This window comes from Protomyctophum bolini (genome assembly GCF_963924005.1).
Source record: "Protomyctophum bolini genome assembly, chromosome: 19".
Taxonomy (NCBI): domain Eukaryota; kingdom Metazoa; phylum Chordata; class Actinopteri; order Myctophiformes; family Myctophidae; genus Protomyctophum; species Protomyctophum bolini.
This window is the reverse complement of record NC_137880.1, coordinates 17,785,936-17,802,895: the sequence shown is the minus strand read 5'-3', so window position 1 is coordinate 17,802,895 and position 16,960 is coordinate 17,785,936. Positions and strand designations below refer to the sequence as shown.

General features: G+C 45.7%; 1 protein-coding gene across 3 annotated transcripts in view; it reads right to left on the bottom strand.

Annotated features, from left to right (window-relative positions):
* Positions 1 to 16,960, bottom strand: part of fynb (FYN proto-oncogene, Src family tyrosine kinase b) — a 95,882-nt gene that overhangs the window by 41,992 nt on the left and 36,930 nt on the right. For all 3 annotated transcript variants that reach the window (XM_080790185.1, XM_080790187.1, XM_080790186.1), the window contains one exon: positions 3,855 to 4,117. In XM_080790185.1, coding sequence (XP_080646311.1) covers positions 3,855 to 4,104 — 250 coding nt within the window. In that variant the 5' untranslated portion in view covers positions 4,105 to 4,117. The remainder of the gene's footprint in view (positions 1 to 3,854; positions 4,118 to 16,960) is intronic.

Here is a 16,960-nt window from a genome sequence, read left to right as displayed (position 1 = left end):
AAGGCTCATACATACGGTACTCCAGTTTTTGGTGATAGGTTATCACCGTTTTAGGTGATAGCTGATCACCTAAAACGGTGATAAGAGTTGAGGCCATCATACTCGCGGTGATGTCCCCCGCCTCCCTGTGGTTTACCCAACTTCTAGACCAATCAGTGAACGGGGTGATAGCTCCAGAGTGAAAAGACTTGTCTGATAGTAAAAACAGAGAGATGGGTCTGTGTCCGCGGTGATAGCTGATCATCACCGTGACAGACCTAATGGTGTAGTTTTCCAACCCTTTAAAAACTACACCGTGGTGATACGCTATCACCAAAAACTGGAGTATGTATGAGTCTAGAGAGTGACAGTGAATGAGAGAAAAAAAGACACATGGACAGAGAGGAGAGAACTAGAGGAGACAGGCAGACAGGCAGACAGGTATAAAGACAGAAAGACAAATGTGGTGCTTTTAAGGCTCAAACATTGACGCTTTTAATCTCCACAACAATTGACCCCAAGTGTTATCGCTTCCTGTTTTCTGTCACGTAACAAAAGCTGTTGCCTGGTTATGATGTGAGGGTTTTATTGATGATTGGTTTGGTGTCCTACTTCATTAGTTACGTAAGGTCATGGGACAAACTGTTACTTAACTTTGGGGAGATTATATAAGCAAACAATCATGTATAGGCCTACTGTTAGTTCAGAGGTCTTCAGTGTTTTTGTTTTTTCTCCAGATTTTTCTTCAATTCTTTCTTGTTTTCTTTCTTCTTTTTCTGTTCAACTTGATAAGAGGTTTTCAAACTGTCTCATCATCTATTGTCAGTTGAGAGATTTGAAATATAGCTTTTTCTTTAATATTATTATATATTTTTTCTATGGGTTAATTGTCTCCAAGTGCTGACGCAGCTTTGATGGCTCATAGATTTGTTTGACAGAACTATCATCAGTGTTAAATTAAATGTGTTGAATTCAAGTTAATGATGTATTTTGAGGGCCTCCTATGCCCATCATTCCGGGTTTGTGTAAACACAAAATTGAAGACGGAAAAGTGAGGACGCAAATTGTGATTGGCTGGCGTGATTGGGTGGGAGATGTGCCATTGGTTGAGCATTGCATAACGATTGTGCCACGGGGGACACCCGTTGTATATTATGTGGAGACAACACATCCTCAACCCAGAGAAGAACACCAGTTACTGAAGACCAGAACTCTGAACGAACTTAAAATGGATGAGTGCGACTGCAACACATCTGGAACCTGCAGGTGCGCTGGATCCTGCTCCTGTACTAACTGCTCCTGCACCACGTGCAAGAACAGCTGCTGCGCGTGCTGCCCCCCTGGATGCGAGAAGTGTGCGTCTGGGTGCCTGTGTGAGGGTGGCAAGAGCTGTAACACCGGCTGCTGCACTAAGTAAGGACGACCTGACCTCCTGCATGAATGGATGTGCATCATATACTGTCACTGAGAATGCCCCTTTTGCAGTTACAATCCTTTGTGTGTTTTCGTGGTTTCTGATTTAGTGATTTCTAGTTTGAGAGTGAAGTGGCTGAACACAGGTGGCTGCAGATTGACAGGTCCAGCCTGGACCCGCCCCTCTCCTCATTCGATCTTCCCGTCCACGCCCTGGTCACGATTGGCTGAGCTGTTGACCTGTTCTCTATAAAATGCTCAGTTTGACTTGACTCATGTGAGGACAACCTTGTTCTCCACCCAATGCAACGTTTTTCCCCTTTCATTTGTTTGCTGTTCGGTTCTGTGAGTTCGTTTGTGGACAGTCCTTAGTGAGTAAGTTGAGTTCTACTTCTTTTTGGTTTATGCAAGTTTAAGTCTGTTTCCTTAAGTGTATTTTTCTTGTTAGAATAATTGTATTTTAGTTTTTCATTCAGTTAGGGACTTTAGAGTAGGGGTAATTTTTATTTTATAGATTAGGAAGTTCTCTTGAATGTAAACCGGCACCCTGAAGCCATTCTGAAAGAGTTTTGCCTCTGCTGAAACAAAAAGAGTGATAATAAAATAAAATTAAATTAAAAGCTGTCCATTATTGTTATTTTCCCCTACCCAACAGGGAGTCGTAACAGTGATTAGTAAAAATGCATTCTTATATGTGGCTGGTAGAGAGATGTCAGACATTATAATACTTGGACCTCTTAAGCTATGGCCGTGGCTGTTGTATGATAAGAGGATTGGCTGATTTTGGCTTTTTGTGAGGACGCAAACTGATCTAGAATGAGATGATATATGATGATGTATGATGATAAGACCGCCCCTCACTTCACACGGGTGTGATTTTTAGACAAAAGAAAGAAATGGTTCCTGGGCGGCCCCATAAAGTAACTCTTCCCAGAAGGCTCAAGGGTTGTCTGTAGGGTAGCATGTACAGTATATGGATTGTTATGATCAGAGTTACAAAATACATTTACTTTTTTAATTTATAGTGAATATATTCACAATTTATATAAATATATAAATTGTGAAGTGACATTGAGGATGTTGCTATGATTAGGTGATGTAATGATGATGTAAAACAAACCGTGTCAAAACAAACATTAAAGTCTCTTTATTGTTAACGGGATTTAATGTTTGTGTTAGGGACAAAACAAACATTAATTTCTCTTCATTGTCAATGGCGTTTTTAAAAACAAACCTTGAACTAAAACATTAAACCAAAAATATATATTTTAGTATGAGACAGAAAAGTAGGGCTGAATGTGTTATTAGAGTTTTTAGAGAGGGAAGGGCAGCTCGCATCCAAATCGCCCCACCGGGAGAAAATTAAAAGGTTCAAGCCCGGGGCTCCCCTGCCACTGAGTGGATTATATACGCTGACTGAACATAATCCACACTCTGAGAGGGAGAGGCCTCCTGCTAAGTTGAGTGGAAAACTGCGAGAGTTCCTCTGCAGAGCGGAGGCCGACGCTCACTCCAATATAAAGGATATCCTGACTAGGAATATTCCCTACACAAACAATGAGGCCTGACACACAAAGACCCACGCTAATGCCAGCCGGACGTTCCTCGCAGGGTTGTGGAGTGTTGGCTGGGAGTGGAGCTGCAGGCAGGGCATGGGCTGGTGAAATGGGGGGGGGGGGTTGTAGAAAGCAGCAACATGAAAGGGCGTACTGTATTAATGTTGGAGACTCCATGAGTGTTATGCCTGCATGGGCATTCAGCTATAGTAGCTCTATATGGCTATGTCAGTGGGTCAGTAAATTGTTTACCACTTGTTTACCACTTGGTCCCAATCAAAGTACGGTATCTGATAACATTGCTTTGGAATTTTCGGTGCACCTTCATAGACCCCAGGCCCAGAGGATGGTCCCTACTACTGATTTTGATGATGCCATCATGTCCTTTCCTCGCTCCTAGTGCCACATTAGGCCAGAAATACCAACTGCGCACACAAAACATCCAAAAATCTAATGGACAGATTGCTTTGGAGAGGACAGACCCTAGTAATTTTGGTGACCCCTCTGCACCCAGGCCCCCAATGTTTCTATATTTGAAGTGGAGATCAGGGTTTTTTCCAGCATAGGGACGTTTTTATGCCATCCAACTATGGGAAATTTGGGGTGTCACATTCTTAGGACATAAAACATCATGCAGAATGCAGTTCAAGCTGTCGTTATCTTGCATTTTTGTAGCTACCGTTTAAAAAAGCCTTTGTGCTATACTTTGTCCTATGTCAGCGTTATTATAAAAAGTTATACAGTCAGTCCTAATGTGTTTTGGAGTGTCTGTGTGATACACCTGTTACAGCACACTGTTACATGATTTACTATCCTGACTTTGAAAGGAAGCAACGGTAACCAAACCAGGGCCACTAAAAGGAAAGCTCAAGCCTTGGATCTCAAACACATCAACATGGCCCTTACCTGTGCCGCCTCGTGACCTCAGTGTGCCTGTGTGAGCAGAGGTGCTGACCCCTCCGAAGACAGCGATCCCCTGACCGACGGGGGTGTGGAAGTTGTTGTAGTTGGGGATGGCCGTGACCCCAAAGCTGGGGTACGGCTGGGGCGTCGGGTCAACCCCATAGCGGTAGCCGGCGGCACTCTGGGAGAGGCTGGTGTCACGATCGTCTGTGTGTTTGCTGGCTTCCTTATCCTTGCATTGCACACAGCCCATTATCTATATATATCTGCGGGGAGACAGAAGGCAAGAGAAAGAGAGACAGAAAAAGAGATGGGGATAGAGGTAGACGAGAGAGAGAGAGAGAGAGAGAGAGAGAGATAGTATAAGTATGACTGGGTGAAATCAATAACACCATATACCCTGTCTGGAAAGGAACGATGCCTTCTCTGTACCAACCAGTGAACTCATCGTTGAGTTCAATATTCTCTGCAGAGTAACTTTTTGTTCAGACTTGTTCATAGTTACATTTCAATGTGGTGGGGAAAAGGGTGATAAATGACTAATGCAACAAAAAGATCAAAAGTGACTTCTAATAAACACTTTTGGTGCGATTTAGACACATCATCAGTGATGTATCCTGGGTTTATTGGGTGTTTGGGGTCTTGCAACATAAGACGCCCTCGCCCAGGCGACCCAGCCTGGGCGAGGATGCCTGGATATTGCAAGATTACCATAGCCGAGCGAGGTTGAACAAAAAAAGTGTGTGGCAGAGGAAAAAAACAACATCTCTATTTTTATACGTAGATTCTGTTCTTTGGCTGATTACACTGGTTTGGGTTGTGGCGAAGTTTTATTTCAATTACCGGTAATTTATTTATTGACACAGTGCTCTGTTACTCTGAATGACTCACACCAACAGCATGTCTCTTTCATGGTCAGGAAGAATAAACGTTGAGTATCACACAGATGTCAGGGAAGCTTGCCATCCAGCGAGGAGAATGAAAAGGGCAGACAGACACACAGAGGCAGACAATGGTTCCTGGAGCAACGGCAGGAGGCACCTGGAAACCTTTCACTTTTAAAAATGATTTCATAAAATGGAGCATTGCGGTAGTTCACTCCAGGCAGGCACAGAACACAAGCAAAGTCCCACTCGCATAAGCCCTCCAATCACATATGGCCACGGGCCCCAACGGTTCAACACTGTCTATTTAAACAGACCGACACTCAATCTTACATGCTCAACATCTCTCACTGCTACCACAAATGACAAATTCTCAGTGATTAAACCTCCTGTAGTAGCATTTAGGTTTTCACTATGACAGGAATATCATTCATTATACAGCCTATCGTATCATGTTCTGTTAGGTTATTCGGATGAGAGGTTCATACTGTCTATTATCATGTCCATAACTGTGTATATTGTTAAGTTCTTCTCTATGAGAGGTTCATGTCTATTATCGTGTCCATAACTGTGTAGATTTATTCTGCTTTGGAGGGGGGGGGGGGTTTGTGATCTGATAGTCTGTGTCATGGTTGCACAGATTGTTATGGAGCCTCACAGGAGCAGAGCCACACTGACGAATACAATGAAATATCACCGCAATAATTCATTTCATCTTGACAAGAGTGTCTGACTGAACTGACATTACTGTGTAGGGTACTGGAAATAGTATAATTGTACAAGGAGGCAGCACTGTTTCCGCAAAGCAAATTGGAACTGCATTCAGGAAGTGTACAATACAAGGATGGGAGAATGTTGGCGCCTGGACACAACATATAATATTTATTTTTGATCGTTATAAATGTACAGTACAGAGTTGCAAAGCATCTCAACAATGCACTGGAGCTATTTCTATTGTGCACCACTGAGTTGCGGTGAAGACGAGAATTGCCTTGCGGTATATTTGTGTTTGGGGGGAATAATGCAAACATAACCACAGACTAGATGCCTGTAGACATCTTGAAATACTTTTGGCATAGTTTGTTTATGAGTCTGGGTGGGACGGCCCTGTCAAAACTTGAAGGCAGAGATTCTAGGGAGAGTACCATGGCGGAGCAAGGCGTGAAGAAGATTACCAGTGGGCAATTTTTATTTACTCCCCGGTGAATAAATGCCATCTAATTATCACTTGGATAAACAACTCTGAATATAAACGCGTCTTGTCTGGGCTGTATATCAGCGGAGCCGCGACGGTCAATAAATCCGTGCACTCCTCTGGGAGACAGAGACAGATCGAAGCCCTCGGCACTAGCCACTGTTTGTCCTCAAAAGTGTCACTTGAAAATATATCCACACAGTAAAACCCTGAGTGTTCAATGAACTATGAGAGTGTACAAATGGACCCCTTAGGGTCCATTACTTTCTCTCTCCTTCTCTATCTGGTGCTCTCTCTTATCTGCCCATGTCAATGTTAGTGTGTCACTTCAAAATATAGCCTACTAAATAATATATATTCACTTAATTCCACCCCTCTCGGTCTCTCCTCTCTCTCCCCTTGCTCTTCTCTGTCATGATTCAGGTCCTAAAATATGTCACTAGAAAAAATATTTCCTAACTTCCGCTCTCTTTTGCTCTCTCTCGCTCCATGACTTATTTTCCTGTCCGTCTCTCTCTGGCCAAGTGTTCATACTGTACGTGTCTCCTTTCTTCATTATACTGTGAGAAGGGCAGGAAGTCTACACACTGTCACATGCTGAGTGAGTGACACAGGAACAGGAAGGACACACAAGTACAGAAACAGACAGACAACAAAATAAGTCAAGATCGAGCCAGAGAGAATAAGAGACAACATGAGACAAGGGGAGAGACTGCATGACGGAGAAAGCAAGCAGACAGACCGATGGGGGAGGGAGAGTGAGACAGAGAAACCTCTGCTCTTTTTTAGTGTGTCTCTGTGTGTGTTCCGCACTTCTCAGCAGGAAGGATAAACAAGAAGGAAGGAACCCCATTTCTCCATCCATCATTACAGTAGCAGAATGCTGGCCCATGGACAATGCTCTCTCTCCTGGACATAATCACACACCCAGCCAGAATATATGAGAGAGAGAGAGAGAGAGAGAGAGAGAGAGAGAGAGAGAGAGAGAGAGAGAGAGAGAGAGAGAGAGAGAGAGAGAGAGAGAGAGAGAGAGAGTGACAGAGAGAGAGAGGCTGAACTGAGCCACTAAGCTGAACAACCACACAACAGGCTCTATGACTTGGGGATATGTCCAAAGTGAGTCTCGTCGTTCAACTATCAGTCTAAAATAATCCATCATATTTGCTGACCAATAGGCTGAGGCGAATAGTACTGTACTGTATAATCCACTGTTCTCCATCAGTGAGTTTGGTGCATCCTTCCAATTTTTTTTTACAACGTTTAGATACTATGAATGTGGTAGACAGATTAGTTGACGTGCCAGGTCACTCCCCAATTGCATTAATTCTTGAAATGGCCAATATACAGTATGTCTTGCAGTCATAATTTAGCTCACTTCAAGGGAAAAGGCCCACTCTAGTCTTATATAGTTTCAGGCGTGTGCTGGGTGCAGATTCAAAGAGAACATATAGAAAATTAATAAACTAATTTCAGACTCAGAGGCTTGTCTCTCAAAGTCTGCCTCTGTACTTCAACAGTACTGGACATGACATATGTACCCTGAGGTGTCAAGGCATAGAATATATCAACCCTTTAAAGAGAGGTGGGGACAGAGATCGGTTATTATTACAACGTGAAGCATTTTGGATCCATTTCTTAAACACTGTATTTGCTAAAAGTCTAAATGAAGAATTGGTGTTAAACTGTTTTCTATGAATAACCTTTTTTGTAATGTGGATTCTGTAAGTTGAAATGAGACAATAATGATTTCTTATAATAATATGTATGTTCACTACTATGTATGCCTTTTTAATAATGAGACACGGCTGTATAGTCCCTTTTAATTGAACAAAAAATCCTATATAACCATGTCATTTCCGTTGCTATTGCCAATTTTGACACTGATGAAGGCCTGCGCGCAGAGACGCGTTTGTCTGTCTGGTATGACTGCTGCTGCGGAGCACTATCATTATTAAACAAAGACTCTTTCTCGACTGAGAGTGTGGATTTTATTCCTTTTCTATAAGTCATAATTTAGCATCATTGAAATTCTCCCTGTGTTTGCCTGGTGTCAACCCCACCTCTGATGGCAAGTCAATCTGCTGAGTAGATCCTGACATGGTAGCCAGCACACCAAAAGGCTAGTATCAGAAGGTGGTGGTGATGTTTTTTAAGTGAGTCTGCGTGTTGGGAAACAAAAAATAAAACAAAAGCATTGGCTCATCTTGCACAAACGTAATAGTAGTATGCGTTGATTGATTGATTGAAACCTATATTTATTCTCGAAAGAGCAATTGAGGTGCTCTCTCATTTTCAATGCTGACGAGATTACATACATTATATAAAACAATTTAAGACATGCAGGTATAAAACACAAAATAGTTGAATGAAGAGGAAGAGAAAAGACCCAATGCTCCTTATTTACCCTGTTAGGGTGATTAGTTACGTGCAGTGGTCGGGCACGCACGCACACGCGCACACACTCACACACAGTATCCCTGACCATGAAACTGGGCAGCAGAGTGAAATGGCTGTCCAGCAGAATACAGCAACACAGCACACGATGCCACAGTGTCGGTGTCAACTCACGCTGGAATCCACAGTGACAAGCATGGAGGAGCAGGCAGCAGCAACAGCTCTGCTACGGGTAGAGCAGCATTGCAGAGCGTCCCTAATCGTATTGGCTTACGACGGGAGCCACTGCCCCAAGACTCCAAAGAGGCTAATCCTTTCTTGCATTTTTCTTTTTCTTCCTTTTTTTTTGTTACACAAAGTAGTAGTAATAATGTGCAGGCCAGATAAAGAACAGCTTCTAAAAATATATGATCACACCTCATTTCAGATGTAACCACATCCAATCTACTCACAATGCATTGTTGCGGCGCATTGTGACAGTGAGGTTGTGGAATGTAGATCTTTGGTGCAGAGATTTGGTGTATGCAGAAGCAAAAAGGAGGGGACCAAGCATAGATCCCTGAGGGACCCCCAGTCAATGAAGTATAGAGTTTAAGTAGTTAACAAAGAAACCAACTAACTGCAAAGAACAATGGTTGTGCTTTACATAATCAATGATTGATTAAAATAAAAGGCGAGATTTGGATGAAACATATTGTATTGATCTCTCTTGAGCGAGATGGAGAGACGCTTTGTGATTGGGGTTGCTAAATGTTAATCTTTAGAAGGATAATGGTGTGCATTTCAGAGGGAAAATGGCTTAGGGTTTTGGTTTAGATCATGTGGCCCTTTAGAACTGAAACACACGGATTTATACTTGTATTTCTAAATACAACCCTTACCCTGCAGTAGTGTATATATACAAATATCTAATCTAAACTGTAGTACAGTGGGTTTTAGAAGTGCTCCGATCTGGGTTTTTTGGGACCGATCCCGATCACTGATTGTTTTTCTCACGGTCTGCCGGGTACCGATACCAATCTTGTGCATAAGGGGAGAAATTTGAATATTTCAAAAAAATATGTCAAAACGCACGTCAAAACTGTTCCTGTGTGTGTGTGGAGAGGAAGGGGAGAATGTTTAGGCCTGTCACAAAGATGAAAATCGTGAAAATCGATCGATCAGAGCACCTCTGGATTCACAACAGGTTTCCACAAAACAAAAGCTCATTGTAGAACCCAGAATAGATTTTTTTTATTGATAGGGTACAGTAATGTTTGGACAGGAAAGGGGGAGAGAGATGGGGGGGGGGGAAGACATGCAGAAAAGGCCGGCGGGCTCGGGACTCGAACCCGCGACACGCCGTCAGGCTGGATTACCGGCCTAGGTGCCTGGACCGCTCAGCCACAGCCCAGAGAATAGACTTTTTTGGTAGTTTCCTGTTACTATTAGACACCTACGCCGAACCGCCGAACCAACCTGCCCATTATGGAGATATGTACAGTATCTGTACATGTCAGTCCTTAACCCTTTCATGGCCATATGGAGATCACTAGGAGACATGAGCGTGAAGACGTGGTCTGTCTGCCCGCCGCCGCCGCCGGTCCTCCCTTAAGCTAATTTTAAGATGTTCAAAGTCTAGAACAGAAGAGTCCAGTAAGGAACATACAAGCTCATCACTCACTGTGCTCTGTGAAACAAGAGCCTTTCATCTCTTTAATAAGAGTTTAATTAATTCCCTTTGCATTGCAAAATGACACCTGCTAGCTGTGAGGGTTGTTGAGTTTTGTTTACATCCTCTCACCATCTCTCCACTCGCCTCAATGTATACAAACTAACAACATTTTTGCACTAAGAGTGGCAATTATTTCCACTGTTTACCATTACACATACCGGTATACAGATATACATTCAATACACATATTGCATTGGAATGGCTCACACGTCACACCCGGACCTACAGTACAGCGCTGTATTGGATGGTTCAGCCAAATCCAACATGAAATCAATAACCCCTGGGGGGGAATCCAATGTAAGAGCAGGACATGACCAGCAGCACAGTCAGATCTATAATTGGTTAACGCAATAAAAAAGGGGGCTATTCATATAACAGTAGATGGGCCAAATTCATTAGGCGCCGTTAATTGGAGCCAAAGACCTGACAGCATCTGCAGACATCAAAGCCGTTGATTAAAACGCTGTTAAATGGAGGAAAATGTATTAACCAGTTTCAACCTGGCCTCCCTATTTTCATTATTGGCGAAATCTTTCAAAATTGCCTATTTTTGACCGTGATACGTACGTAAAGTAAAATAAGATGACATCAACGTCTCAAATAGACAAGAGAGAAGTATGCATGAATAAATAAATCTTCGTCTTCTGGAACATGTACTCATGGGGACGGTTGTGCAGGGCCGAGCTAATGCTATATTCTCTGATATGTGGAGTGCTAGAGACCACCCTGGAAATTGCCTTTTATTTCTTTCTGTCTGTCTGTCAGCCTGTTGATCCGACCGATTGACGAGGCTTATGGAAAGACAGACTGTGTGTGTGTGTGTGTGTGTGTGTGTGTGTGTGTGTGTGTGTGTGGCGGTGTAGTGTAACAAGTTAACAACGAGTGAAAAGGCAATTAAAGGTGAGAGAAGCATGGAACAGAGGCGTACAAATCAGTACCCGTTCAAAAGAGAGACACAGAGAGAGAGACAGAGAGATCAGTGTGTGTGTGTGTGTGTGTGTGTGTGTGTGTGTGTGTGTGTGTGTGTGTGTGGGGAGGGGGTGGGGGGGGGGTGTAAGTGAGACAGGACCAAATGGAGTGGAAAAAACATAGAGAGAGTGGATACCGACATCGATGGGGAAAGGGGGTGAGGCGTGAGGGGAAAGGGGGTGAGGGGAAAGGGGGTGAGGCGTGAGGGGAAAGGGGGTGAGGCGTGAGGGGGAAGGGGGTGAGGCGTGAGGGGGAAGGGGGTGAGGCGTGAGGGGAAAGGGGGTGAGGGGAAAGGGGGTGAGGCGTGAGGGGAAAGGGGGTGAGGCGTGAGGGGAAAGGGGGTGAGGCGTGAGGGGGAAGGGGGTGAGGCGTGAGGGGAAAGGGGGTGAGGCGTGAGGGGGAAGGGGGTGAGGCGTGAGGGGAAAGGGGGTGAGGCGTGAGGGGGAAGGGGGTGAGGCGTGAGGGGGAAGGGGGTGAGGCGTGAGGGGAAAGGGGGTGAGGCGTGAGGGGGAAGGGGGTGAGGCGTGAGGGGGAAGGGGGTGAGGCGTGAGGGGAAAGGGGGTGAGGCGTGAGGGGAAAGGGGGTGAGGCGTGAGGGGAAGGGGGTGAGGCGTGAGGGGAAAGGGGGTGAGGCGTGAGGGGAAAGGGGGTGAGGGGAAAGGGGGTGAGGCGTGAGGGGAAAGGGGGTGAGGCGTGAGGGGGAAGGGGGTGAGGCGTGAGGGGAAAGGGGGTGAGGGGAAAGGGGGTGAGGCGTGAGGGGAAAGGGGGTGAGGCGTGAGGGGGAAGGGGGTGAGGCGTGAGGGGAAAGGGGGTGAGGCGTGAGGGGAAAGGGGGTGAGGCGTGAGGGGAAGGGGGTGAGGCGTGAGGGGAAAGGGGGTGAGGCGTGAGGGGGAAGGGGGTGAGGCGTGAGGGGAAAGGGGGTGAGGCGTGAGGGGAAAGGGGGTGAGGCGTGAGGGGGAAGGGGGTGAGGTGTGAGGGGAAAGGGGGTGAGGCGTGAGGGGGAAGGGGGTGAGGCGTGAGGGGAAAGGGGGTGAGGCGTGAGGGGAAAGGGGGTGAGGCGTGAGGGGAAGGGGGTGAGGCGTGAGGGGAAAGGGGGTGAGGCGTGAGGGGAAAGGGGGTGAGGCGTGAGGGGAAAGGGGGTGAGGCGTGAGGGGAAGGGGGTGAGGCGTGAGGGGAAAGGGGGTGAGGCGTGAGGGGAAAGGGGGTGAGGCGTGAGGGGAAAGGGGGTGAGGCGTGAGGGGAAGGGGGTGAGGCGTGAGGGGAAAGGGGGTGAGGCGTGAGGGGAAAGGGGGTGAGGCGTGAGGGGAAAGGGGGTGAGGCGTGAGGGGAAGGGGGTGAGGCGTGAGGGGAAAGGGGGTGAGGCGTGAGGGGAAGGGGGTGAGGCGTGAGGGGAAGGGGGTGAGGCGTGAGGGGAAAGGGGGTGAGGCGTGAGGGGAAAGGGGGTGAGGCGTGAGGGGAAGGGGGTGAGGCGTGAGGGGAAAGGGGGTGAGGCGTGAGGGGAAGGGGGTGAGGCGTGAGGGGAAGGGGGTGAGGCGTGAGGGGAAAGGGGGTGAGGCGTGAGGGGAAAGGGGGTGAGGCGTGAGGGGAAGGGGGTGAGGCGTGAGGGGAAGGGGGTGAGGCGTGAGGGGAAAGGGGGTGAGGCGTGAGGGGAAAGGGGGTGAGGCGTGAGGGTGAAACTGATAGAAGGAGAGAGAGAGAAAGCATCATCAGTGCAGGGGCGGGGGAGGACAGGCGCAGAGGACTTGACACAAGGAGCAGGCTAATGATAAGTTGTGTAGAATCACATGCTGAGCCTCTCTGCCGGGGGCTCAGCATATCGTCTGGTAACTTAATACCATAGTTCATCGTACAAGAGTGTTTACATGAGCTTGCATGGTTCGGCAAATCTTTTTTTTTTTTTTTTTGGGCCCTTGTTTTGGGTCGGTCAGTGCTCAGGTATTCTGCCACAGTGTATTCTCTGTTTAGGGCCAGATAGCATTCTAGTTTACTCTGCTTTTGGGTTGCTTCTTTCCAATGAGTCAGATGGTTTTCCTTCTGCTGCTTTATAATTTGGTTTAGTCCAGTGAGTTTTCTATCTGGTGGCTGTGTGATAAGTGCCTTGTTATGCAGTGCATCTGGGTCACTTTCTTTTTGGTGTTTTAAAAAAAGAGTGAATTGAATTGTTCTCTTATTTTGATTATGAGTGGGTATCATCCTAATTCTGTCCTGCATGCATTATTTGGTGTTTTCCACTGGATAAGGAGAATGGATTTGCAGAATTTTGTGTTCAGGGTCTCAATTTGGACTTTAATCCCATTTTTCAACGTCTTAGTTTGCTAATGATCTCACAACCATAGAGGGCCCCTTACACACACACTCCCATCCCTGTGAGTGTGGTGAGCAAAGACACAAGAAAAAGTGCCAGTCTGACACCCTGGTAGAGAGATGTGTCATTCACTTCTGGACCACACAATTCAATGACAGTGTTGAATTCTGCCCACATTGTTCATCAGTGACCTGAACTCTGCTCTCTGGTGCCATAACCTCTCAACACATGCACGACCTGGTGTAACATGATCATCAATCACGGAGGGAGTGAAAGATGGAGAGAGAGAGAGAGAGAGAGAGAGAGAGAGAGAGAGAGAGAGAGAGAGAGAGAGAGAGAGAGAGAGAGAGAGAGAGAACGAACACAGGAACACAGAGAGAGAACAAATTAATGTACTGTATGTGTGAGCAAGAACAAGATGGGTGCAGACTGCAGATGCTAAAAACAGAAAGTTAGTGTGTGTATGTGTCTGAGAGAGAGAGAGAGAGAGAGAGAGAGAGAGAGAGAGAGAGAGAAGAAATGAAATGCTGTGGTTCTTGTCCGGGACCCACTGAGGGGAGCTGTTGTTCAGGCTGGCCTGGTGGTTTGGTTGTGTGTGTGTGTGTGTGTGTGTGTGTGTGTGTGTGTGTGTGTGTGTGTGTGTGGGGGGGGGGGGGGGTCAGGTCACCTACCACATCCAGAGGAAACACTCTACTAACACAATACCACTGCAGCAACAGCTGCTGTGCCCCCCCCCTCCCCCCGCCTCCCAAAAAGCCTGGCTCTCTTCGCTTGCTCCCCTGTGGTCAAACTCTGGTGGACAATGCCACTAAAATCTCCAATGATCCAGGTTTAGCAAAAGAAAGAGAGGAAGGGGGGTGGTGTAGGCAAATCCAGAGTATTTAACTCCAAAAGCGTAAGAAATGGATGACCTCATGAAGATGTATTGACATCGAAACCTCACGATCTTTTTGCCTTAGAGTTTGCTCAAATGATTAATTTTTTCATGCCTACAAGTCTTGCTCCTGAGATGCACCGGACCAGCCAGAACTTGGCTTGAAGCACAGTGGAACCCCATTGTTCAGTAAAAAAAAAAAAGGATTCTGGATTTAACTGTGTACTACACAAACACATTTCTGGCACTGAGATATAACTGACAACATCAGAAGGCCCGCAGAACAACAAAGCGCAAGTTCTTTCCTGTGAGTGGGAGAAACTCTCAAGAGTTCACCGCTGAAGACTTCAGTTGGTTCTCATGATTTTACCCTTTAGTAAGCATTGCTGATTCAAAACGCTAGTAGCCCCCGCGGCGTAACACACATTTTGGGTTCATCTCAAAAGGAAGCGAATGGGAGCTGTATATTATGTGAGTTTCACAGGATACAATGTAGCACGCGGTGCTACCGGAGGTCTGCCCGAGGATGCTCTGTTAATAAACAAAAGGTCTCTTATCTCTCTCTCTATCCCTGTCCCACACCATAAGCTTCTCAGCTAGTAAGGCCTCTTAATGTGAAGATGATAAAGAGGCCTCTCTTTACAAACAGCCGTACAATCACACTCTAAAAGAATACCAGAGACTGTCGACTTTGAATGGGAACACCCTTCATGTTAAAGTTTTAGTTTGTTTACGCACACTGCCGCAAGCGTATTTCTCATACCTGGCTTGTCCATTCATAAACTTGAACTCGGTTTCGAGCAACAGTGGTGTGGCTATACAAAGCCACTTGATACCTGGTAGCATCTGAAATAGTCTGTGGTAGTGATGGCTCTGAGTCTGATCTTTGATAGGCCAACAACCATTGTAGATGGAGGGAAGCTTACATCCAGTCTGCACATTGCAGTCTGTGCAATACTATTCATTGCTTTACGGAAGTACAGTTCCCATACCAGGCAATGAAACAGCCTAGTGCATCAGTGCATAAGTCTATACAACCTTAGGGCCCAAACGTCTTCAGTTGCCTGAGACAATAGAGGTGTTTCCTCCACTCTTGGCTGGTGCAGACGTCCCAGGTGAGTTTGGACACCCTGGAATGTGAAGTCATGCACTGACCCTCTTCACTGACATCTAGATGGGGGTGTCTGTGTGAGTGTGTGGTTGAATGAGAGGCTGTTGACTCCTCTTACTGATAGATGAGCGGAGTCGCAGATCACAACCAACAGAATCAGCTATCGCTCTGTAAACCCATGATCCTCTCCTGTCTGTCTGTCTGTCTGGCAATCCCCTCCCACTATCGCCACTGCCTGTTCCTGTCAGTAAAGATAGAGGCGGGGCTCTTGGTGACACCATTATGTCAGGGAAGCTCAGTGTCAGTAAGCCACAACAACAGTAAACAGCAGCATCTACACAGTAAAATCCACAGTGATCATTTGAGAACTTTCAACCTGGTGTCCCTATTTGGTCATGTAGGTGAAAATTGCCTATTTGTCTACAAAGTATACAGGGCTTAAGTGGTTAACGTGTTTACATCTTACACAGTTTAGATGTTTTTAGAACTTTCGTTTTCAGTTGAAAACACTGTGTATCTGTAGGGTGCAATGAACAACTGGAGGGAGAGGGAGAGACTGGTGTACTCAGTGTAAACCATAATAATGACTTCAGCCCGTGTGAGTGATGACTGACTGCTCACATCTAAAAATGTAAGAAAAACGTCTGTACAGTATGTGGCAATTTACTCCTGCAATAGCGTCACAGTGGTAGAGGTATAAAACAACAGTCAAATGCCCAGACACACAAGGATTACACCCGGACAAGATAATGGTCACATAAAACCCAACACACTGCTTGATGTGAGGCCCACAGATATACTGCTGACAGCTGAGCTGACCTTCACTTCATAATGCAGCTGTGTCCGGGATTTGACCCAACAACCCCCGCACCCTCCTTCTCCCTCTCACCCCTCCTGGGCCCTCGTAAATCAACACGATGCTTAAAGTTAACCCACCCAAATACCTCCTCTCCTCTCCTTCATTGAAAGATTCTGTTCATCATAACAAGTCTTTGATTATCATCTGATTACATTTAGGCTCTGCGTGTCAAACATCTGAGCAGACTTTTCCTATCCTTACCAACTGGCCAGCCTATCATCGGCTCCTACAGTATGTGATGTACCTTGGACACCAACCCCCCTCCCATTTTACCTACACTGTCAGTTCATGTGTCCCTCTTTAGTAAGAGTTGAGAAAGACAACAGAGAGAGATGTCACATGACAGGTACAAAAAAGAAAAGAAAATTAACAAGAAGAGAAAAATCTACTGTATAGAGACATTAAGTATAGCTTCAAGAAATAATAGATCTATAGACTGAGATAACTGCTAATACCAAATTATAACATCTCTGATACAGGTAGGGACCATGTTTACTTATAATCCAAATCTCTTATTATCAAACCCATTTCTCAAGTAGATAAGTAATCTTCTCAAGAGGAACACAAGGATTCATTTCTAAGAACCATCTCTGTAGTCTAAATTTAATTTAGTGTTTTCTTAGATTTGTACTGATAGTGCCTAAAGGTACTTTGGGGTCTAACAGGAATGGATGAGTCAATCTCAAATCCCTGAAATGTGGGAATGAAATTACATTTATTTTCTCGAGGCGTGGCTCTGAAAGTGGGTAGACGTCTATAAGAGATTCAGTGTGTGTAACCGTTTGTGTGTGTGTGTGTGTGTGTG